The sequence below is a fragment of the Oryza glaberrima genome, chromosome 10 (assembly GCF_000147395.1).
Source record: "Oryza glaberrima chromosome 10, OglaRS2, whole genome shotgun sequence".
NCBI classification, from domain to species: Eukaryota; Viridiplantae; Streptophyta; class Magnoliopsida; order Poales; family Poaceae; genus Oryza; species Oryza glaberrima.
Window position 1 is genome coordinate 11,913,119 of NC_068335.1, and position 9,178 is coordinate 11,922,296.

At 46.7% G+C, this 9,178-nt stretch overlaps 1 protein-coding gene across 1 annotated transcript; it reads right to left on the bottom strand.

Annotated features, from left to right (window-relative positions):
* Positions 1 to 2,782: 2,782 nt before the first annotated feature.
* LOC127753144 (tyrosine decarboxylase-like) lies at positions 2,783 to 4,782 on the bottom strand. The gene has a single exon (XM_052278613.1). The coding sequence runs from the start codon at positions 4,701 to 4,703 to the stop codon at positions 3,123 to 3,125; it is 1,581 nt and encodes a 526-aa protein (XP_052134573.1). The 5' UTR covers positions 4,704 to 4,782; the 3' UTR covers positions 2,783 to 3,122.
* Positions 4,783 to 9,178: the final 4,396 nt, after the last annotated feature.

Genomic DNA, 9,178 nt, shown 5'->3' on the forward strand with positions numbered 1-9,178 from the left:
CACTGCTGCCTTTCCCTCTCCAATCCACCACCACCATCGCCGGCCGATGCCCCCCTCTCCCACCGCCGCTGCACATAAGGAGAGGATGTCGCCGGGAGGCTGCGCGCCAGGAGAGAAGCTCGTCGGCCTATTGCACATTGGGGGAGGGGCTCGCCGGGAAGCCGCGTGCTAGGAAGACGAGTCAGCCAGCCGCACGCTGGGAAGGGAGCTCGCCTGTCGATGCACCGCCCCGACCGAGAAGCTCCAGTGAGCTCGGGCATCCCATGGTGGTGAGAGGAAGATGAAGATCCAATATTTGTATGACTTGTGGGGCCCGCTTGTAAGTGGGACTAGTTATTTCAAAAGCCACAACTGTTGAACCAAATAAGCTTTTCCAAAAGCCACAGCACATATTCCACAACTGCTTTTCGAAAAGCCACAGCCCATAGCTACTTTTTCAAAAGCCATAGATCAACCAAACACACCCGTAGTTAGACCAAATCGGCTATGGACTAGATAGATCAAGGAATAAAAGACCCTAAACATGCCTCATTGGCTAAACATGCCTCCTTGTCACCGCTGCCACATCCACCGTCACGGCCCCCTTCTTCTCCATCAGTGTCACCTTGTTCTGCAAATCCACCACTGGCGAATTAAGGGAATCCACCTTCCACTCCACCTCAGGAATCCATGCCTCTACCGTCGCCTTGAAGGAGAGAAGATTTGATATGCTCCTTTGCTCTGCCTCCACTCTGTGCCGCATCCTCTTCCATTTTCTTCAACAACCAACTTCTCCTCATTGGCCATGATATTGAGTGCTTGTTTGGTGGCATACCTAGGTTTCTCCAGATCGACTCCTATGCTTCGTCACCTACTTCGAATTTAGCGAACCGAGTGAGGTAAGTTGCCTTTTCGCGGAGACAATCCGAAGAATGCTCCAATCCCTGCCACGGAAAAAAAAATTACCGCCAAATCAAGAGATTCCCCGGTGAAATGAAGCTCTGATACCAGATTGGTAGCTAACTAACGATTTGGACCAAGATCTAGAAGAACAACAAGATTTCACCGCGCCAATCCAACCGGATTGCGCCTCAGCTGCCAATCGCCGCCGATATCATTCAAGCCAACTACACCTATTACACGGCCCATTCCGGCCCACCAATTGAAACATTCGAATGCTTGGCCCGTTTAGACTTTCTCAGACTTTCCAGCCCTCTCTGCTTGCCCCTGTTCCCCATCCAGCGCTTTGTCCTTGCTAACACTAATCTGGCATTCTGGCCTAGGCCAGACTAGAAATGGGTGGGTGAGATGGGCCGGCCTGGGGAGGGAAGTGGGCTGGCTCAAGAAAGAGGAAAAGGAGTAGCCCAAAGGAATAGGGCGTTTTGTATTTTTATGGGAATTCGGATTTTGGGATTTTGAAGGAATTTGAATTGGATTGGTCTTTGGATTCCAAAAATTATAAAGGGACTGTGGACTTAATAATAGATTTAGGAATTTGCTTCTAGATAGGGATCACGTGATCGGATTTTGAGATCTTTAATGGCACAACCCAAAATTCAAATAAGAACCAAAGTTTTGGAAATAAACTGGTATTTAAAATAGGTTTTAAACGGGAGCAAAAATTGGGGTGTTACATTAATCCTGTAAGTATGAAATACTTCATATGGATGAATCAATTTTGCACTAGCAATTAAATAATTATTAAAATGTTTCATTCACTATTTAGGGTGTGTTCTTCTCCTCCCCATTTCCTAACCCATCTCCTTCGTTTTCCGCCCGCATACTTTTCAAACTGCTAAACTGTGTAATTTATAAAAAACTTTTTATATGAAAGTTATTTAAAAATATCATATTAATCCTTTTTTAAAAAAAGTTAGTTAATACTTAATTAATTATGCAATAAAACGAACTCCGTTTTACGTGCCGGGGAGGAGGGACCCCTCCTCCCAACACAGCCTTAACATATGTTTGTCTATTCATCTTATTGAAAAAGTTATATAATTATTTTTTTTCTTTCAAAAGTATTTTGAGTATGACTTATATTTTTTTAAAAAAAGTCAATATCATTCTGTTAAAAACGGAGGGAGAACAAGTAATGGAGCAGTCCTTGCTTCACTCGTGCTCATTTGTACGTTCTAAAAGATTACATAGATATTTTACTGGAATTAGTTCCCTTGCTGTGTGTTAACAGATAAAAAAATTGGCCGCTCCAAACATACGGGGATAAATAAAATAGCTTGTATTTACGAACGGCGGAGCGGGTAATGCATGCATGCATATACAAATTGTACATCTTTCAGGAGCATTCATATATACACTATTTACATACATGATGAAACTCTCATTATTACAATATTAATCTGGAAGGGACCTAGCTTGCACCTTTTAGCTAGTGCACTTGAATTTTGAGAACCTGAAAAGGGTAAAATAATTGCAAAGCGCAATTATCAAACGTGTAAAGAGAATATATTTTCCCGCAACAAATATCCGTATTGCTTAGTACTCCCTCCGTATTTTAATGTATGACGCCGTTGACTTTTTAACCAATATTTCACCATTCTCTTATTTAAAAAGTTTATGTTATTATCATTTATTTTACTATGACTTGATTTATCACCAAATGTTCTTTAAGCATAATATAAATATTTTTATATTTACACAAAAATTTTGAATAAGACGAGTGGTCAAACGTTGGTTAAAAAGTCAACGGCGTCACACATTAAAATATGGAGGGAGTACAATTCAATATTTCTCTTTTTTTTCCGGGAACACTATATAGGGTAATTTTATGATCCTTGAAAAAGTACCGTAAGATATCACACTTTCTAATATAAAATTTGGTACCTAGATACCAGGTAGCAAGTAACTCGAGGTAAAAAATAGTATAAAGTTTAGATATCTCGAGGTATTTCAAGAAGTACAAAATTTTTCTTATATATAAGTGTAAAAATCAAAGAGATTGTATGAGGCGCATGCAGCAGCATTATTTTGCCGCGTATGATGCTTGTGAGTATAAATAAGCTTAACATTTTATGAGGCGTATGATGCTTGTGCTTGGGTGCAGGCGGAGCCCGGCGTCCACCTGGGAAGATCCATTTCCCCGCCTGGGAAATGCTTTTTCTTGTAGTGATATTATTGACGCTCTACATAATAATGTCCATTTTAGCAAGGATGGACGTAGCCCGATCCTGGACAACCTTCCACGCCTCCCGGACGTGGCGCTCCTCGGTGAGCGTGCTGCCGACGGCGCACCTGAGCATGTACACGCCGCCGACATTGGCGGAGCTCATGTACGGTCCCGAGCTGGCCGCGTTCACCTCCTCCAGGAGCCGCCTGTTGAGCTCGTTCGCCGTCTTCTTGTTGGGTGACCGGAGCCGGAAGCACACCAGCGCGAACCGCCTCGGCGTCACCACCTCGAACCTCGCGTCGGCCCTGACCATGCCCTCGAACGCCGCGGCCATGCCGACGTGGGACCGGACGTGCTCGCGCAGGCCCTCCACGCCGTAGCACCGGAGCACCAGCCACAGCTTGAGCGCGCGGAACCGCCGCGTCAGCGTGATGCCCCAGTCCTTGTAGTCGACGACGGCGGCGCCGCCGTCCGCCGCCGCCGTCTCCGCCGCGGCGTCCTTGAGGATGTACTCCTGGTCCGTGCCCAGCGCCGCCACCAGCGCCGACGGCGTCCTCACCCACATCACGCAGCAGTCGTTGTTGGCCAGCAGCCACTTGTGGGCGTTCATGCTGAACGAGTCCACGGCCTCGACGCCGCCGGCGACCGCGCCGCGGAGCTCCGGGCACACCAGCGCCGACCCCGCGTACGCCGCGTCGACGTGCACCCAGGCGCCGTGCGGCGCCGCGGCGGCGCAGAGCTCGCCGACGGGGTCCACGGCGGTGGTCTGGGTGGTCCCGACCGTGGCGCACACGAACAGCGGGACCAGGCCGGCGTCGGCGTCGCGCCGCATGGCGGTCCGCAGCGCCGCCGGCGAGAGCGCGAACGCGTCGTCCCGGCAGGTCGGTATCTCGCGGCAATGCTCGCGCCGGATGCCGGCGATGCGCGCGGCCTTGCAGAACGCGAAGTGGGTCTGGTCCGAGCAGTAGACGACGAGGTCGCCGATCCTCTCCTCGCCGATCGCCGCGAGCTTGCGGTCCCTGGCAGCGACGAGGGCGCAGAGGATGGCCTCGCAGGTGGTCCCGAGGATGGTGCCGCCTCCGCCTCCGGCGAACAGCAGCCTCTCCGGCAGGTGGAGCGCCTTGCCGAGCCAGTCGACGACCACCATCTCGAGCTCGGTGGCGGCGGGCGAGGCGGCCCACGTGAAGGGCACGACGTTGATGCCGGCGGCGAGCGCCTCGCCGAGGGCGCCGGCGGTGCTGCTCGACGCCGGGAAGTGCGCGAAGTGGCGGGGGCTCTGCCAGTGCGTCAGCCCCGGGAGGATGACGTCACGGACATCCTGCATCGCCGCGGCGAACGCGTCGGTTTCCCGGCGGGACGGCGGCTCCGCCGGGAGGCGGTGGCGGAGGAAGCCAGGGCTGACAGTGGGGTGCACGGGGTATTCCCCCATGCCGGCGTAGTAGTCGGCGATAAGGTCGACAACCAGACGACCCTGACGCCGGAACTCGTCGGCGTCGAGCAGCCGCGCGCAATGCTGTGTCTTCACCGGCGTATCGGCGGCGGCGATGGCGCCATTGTTGCCATTCGTGGCGTGGCAGTGCGAGGGTGCAGGTGCCATGTGTGAGAATTGAACGATCGATTAACCCCGCGCTTAGCTAGCTAGGTTAACGGATAATCAGCCGCTATTGCAGATGGTAAGTTGCTAGCTAGCGCCAGTGATCTGATATGATATGAAGCCATTCCAGCATCTATTTATACAGGGTGGAGTACGTAGATGCCTCTCTCTCGTGCACGTGCCGATCGATTCAAACGTTGGAATATTTGGAACGGCAGAAACAAAAGAGTCTTCCATGGTGTGACTACTGACTAATCGAACATAAAACAAACAAATGTGCAATTAATCATCTCTCTTTTTGACGAGACGAAACGTTTAGCACATGGAAGGTTCCTAGCTAATTGAGGGGTTTAGCGAGAATATCTCTTAGAGAGAATCATTGGACTGGCGGTAAGCAGGGCTTGCCTCTATGGAAATGTATAGAACTCAATCTTCATTTTTCGTACAGCCACTTGGCAACTTGTTGTATTTGCTCCTTCTCAGACAAATATAATCTCAACCGCCATAGCTGGTCTTTCCAAAGATCGAGTACAATTATTTCTGGAAAATTAAGCTGGCTATCGGTCGAAGACAAAAGAAAAACAAAAGTCCAACAGTACTTATATTATAGCGACCGGTGACCATGCATACAATTATGAAATTTTATGACAATCGATAGAGAGAGAGAGAGAGAGAGAGAGAGAGAGAGAGAGAGAGAGAGAGAGTTCTCAAAAAAAAAGATAGAGAGAGCGAGAGAGAATGTGTCTGCTCTATCAGACCGATCGATCAAGTACGCAACGCAAGTAGATGATCGATCTGTTTCTACGAAATTCAGGCATCGTCGAGAGAGCTAGCGTACGATCACAAACGAGCTTGTCAGCTAGAAATTCAAATGCAGGCAAAGATGCCGGCCCGGCCTGCTACTACACGTACTACTGCTGAGATATGAACGGTCAATGTTAATATGCGAATGCGGTAGGTGAACAAGTTTCAGGCATCGCTTTCTTGCCGTCCGGGCCGCTTTATTTTCACGGACGCCGTGCAAGCATGAAAGAGCATCCATATCCCAGCTCGTCTCAAAATTCGAACACCTTAGTGATTGTACAAACGACAATATGACGAAGTTCAGGTACAGTAAACAACCTGACTGGCTTTTTTTTACATTTTAGATCATTTCAAAAACTTATTTTACTCATCCTTTGAAAAACTTATTAGGAAAATATACCATTTTCTCTTGGTGCCATGGTTCAATATGATAGCGCCAGTGACATTTACGTTGTCCTCCTTGTCCCTCATGGAAGTCACTAATACGAAGAAGGGAATGACATCAATGTCATTGGCGTTGAGGACAAATTTGTTAAAAAGATATTTACAAATAGATCCTTGGCACCAATAACACTAACACCAAGAACCTATTTGTTTTAAATAAGTCATTTTCAGAATTTTTTTTGCAAATAGGACCACGACCTCAATGATAATGGCGTTGTCCCCCCTTCACATCAGTGACTTAGCTTCCATGGTGGGCAAGGGGATAGCGCCAATGTCACTAGCGCCATCATGTTGGACTACAACACTAATGACGTTGGCACCGAGAAAAGGGTCCATTCTTAGAACAAGCTTTTTTGAGGGTCTATTCGTAAAATAAGTTTTTAAAAAGGTCTAAAATGTAAAAATGTTAGCCAACCTAGCAAGATAACTTGGAAGTTCACAAGCCGTGGAAAATACATGACCTCCTATGCTTACAAAGCTCAATTCCTAGGGTTATCCATTACTGCCCACGAATTCATGATCTGCAAGCTTTGAGCGCCAACGAAATGCAAGTTCTTCACATTGTTTATAGTGCAAACCATAGCATGGACTTCTGATGGACCAGCGACGAGGGGCTGGCCGCACAACAAACTTTGCCCGTTATGCTCACACACACCGACAAAACATCGTGCCAATTTCTGTCATGTGCAAATACACAAGAACAATCTAGTCTATGGTTGGGGTTGTAACTTGATTGCAACAGAGCAGCCTGCCGCCAAAGGCTTGGGAGCAAAGCGACACGGTCAGAGAGTGGTGGGAACTGATGACAAACATCCCAAGCGACATGGTCAGGGAGTCTGGAAGAAACGGGACAGGAGAACCTTTTATATATGAATCTCCACATCAGGCCTCATAGCCATGATCAAGGAGGAGGGTTAGGCTTTGGACCCTTGCATGCGGAGGCATAACATCTCTCTAAGGTGATCAACTTACATGTATAGTCCCTATGAAACAATTGTACTTAGGAGATGTAAACTTTTTCTGCTCTACATACAATGAAATTGCCATGGTCTCGTGTCGGCTCGTTATATGACGAAGTTTGAATTCGTGCTTATGATATAGTTAGCTAAGATTGTTTTTCCTTTGCATTCAAAATAAAATAACTAGTTAAGATTATGAAATACAGGGCACTTTATATTATGGGATTCTTCCCATTTCGTCCAATTATGTTGTCATCTCACCAGTTTGCGACATCACAATTTTGTTTGCATGGATCATTTCGGTCTAATTCGCATGGACTAGTCAAGTTACTGTATCAAAATGAGTAATTTGCAACTTATTTATCTATTTGCATCCACCGTGTAACGGTGTAAGTTTATATATCGTGAGTGCAGTTTGCTCTAAAAATATGAATGTAATTTAAGACAATGCGACAGGTTATTTAAATTAGGGTGAGTAGATTATTTATAACACACATAAGAAACAGAGACAAAATTCTGTTTTTGTGGGCCTTTGCTCTTGCTGGTGCCATGCATGCAAACATCTACTCCCGTCTATAGTACTGTTAACGCACTTATAAGTAGGGATGCAAAGTGAGGAAGCGGGCTTATCAATAGTTCTATTTAACTAATTTTCTCTTCTACATTTTACTTTATACTTGTAAGCAGTGATGGATCCCGGAAGAAATAGCAGAAGGGTCTGAACAAATTAGAACAAAGCTACAACTCCCTCTCCTATCTATGTATGGCAATTAATTTTGCGGATGCTTCATGGGGCTCCCATATGGTCCTCAAGCCAATACTGAAGGCTCGAGTCCCCATCGTCCCTATGCTGAATCCACCCCTGCTTACAAGTGGAAAACTTTCTAACGTTACCGATGCTTTATATAAAAGAAGATGTCCCATTTTAAAAAGAAAATAGGATCAAACTTACATTGCATAGTTAATTGAATAAAACTGAGCAAAAATTACAACTACCATAACTCTCCAACAACTAACTACCTAATACAAAATGGGTTATCTTGGGGGTAAGGGATTTCCCACTTGCATCTCTTCATATAAGCCATGTGCAATATCATTAGGACTTAAAGATGTGCACCTATGCCGATGAGTGAGGTAAAATAGACCACATTGTAGTGCTAAACTACTAATGCCGATTGTGTACTCCTTTCTTCACCACTTCCCTCACAACCTTCATTATGCAACGGTGGGAAACCACTTCCCTCACAACCTTCATTATGCAACGGTGGGAAACGTTTTGTTATATATGTTTCATGATCCAAATATTTAGCATGGTGCACATCTTTAAAAACAAAGATTTGTGCCAGCAATGACTAGGCCCCAACCTAATTAAGGGGAGTAAAGGATGTTACGGATAGCCTTAGATACGATGATTTATGATATACTTATGACTTAGCTATCAATGGACTGATGCGACTTATTTTGATTTTCTATGCACTTCAAAAACATATGAGATAACATTGTGAACTAGTCATTGTACAGTGCACATGGGTCCTATGTATATTTTATGGAAAAAAAATTTCCCTCGAGGGAATGTCCACTTGTTTCAAGATATTCTTATGTTTCCTGTAAATAATTATAATAAGTATATGATATATTCATATATGATATATCACTCACAAACATTTTGTTTCAATTCAACTACTATAAGTTGTAATAAAAAAACAGAAATAACTATGGGTGTATGCATACTAGTAAGGCATTAGTTTGTAATTAAATAATAGGAGCTGAATTAGACTATGCATGTTTATGGTGTGATTTATCCTATATTAACCTATATTGTAAAATGTTTTTAAAAATTCCTATAATGACATTCAAGAAACGTGACGGTATCACCTCTGTCAGTGATATGGGCCCGGGGGTATCAGGTTTAGAGGGAGGAGGCTGCCCCCCGATGCCACGTGGCCCTCCCCCGAGGGGAGTCAGGCCCGAGGTACGGCGGCGGCCACTACTTCCCAAAGACTAGTTGGAGGAGGCTGCCCCCCGATACCACGTGGCCCTACCTCGAGGGGAGTCAGGCCCGAGGTGGGGTGGCGGCCACTCCTTCCCAGAGACTAGTCGAAGGAGGCTGCCCCCCGATGCCACATGGCCCTCCCCCAAGGGGAATCAGGCCCGAGGTGGGGTGGCGGCCACTCCTTCCCAGAGACTAGATGGAGGAGGCTTCCCTCCAATGCCACGTGGCCCTCCTCCGAGGGGGGTCGGGCCCAAGGTAGGGCGGCGGCCACTCCCTGG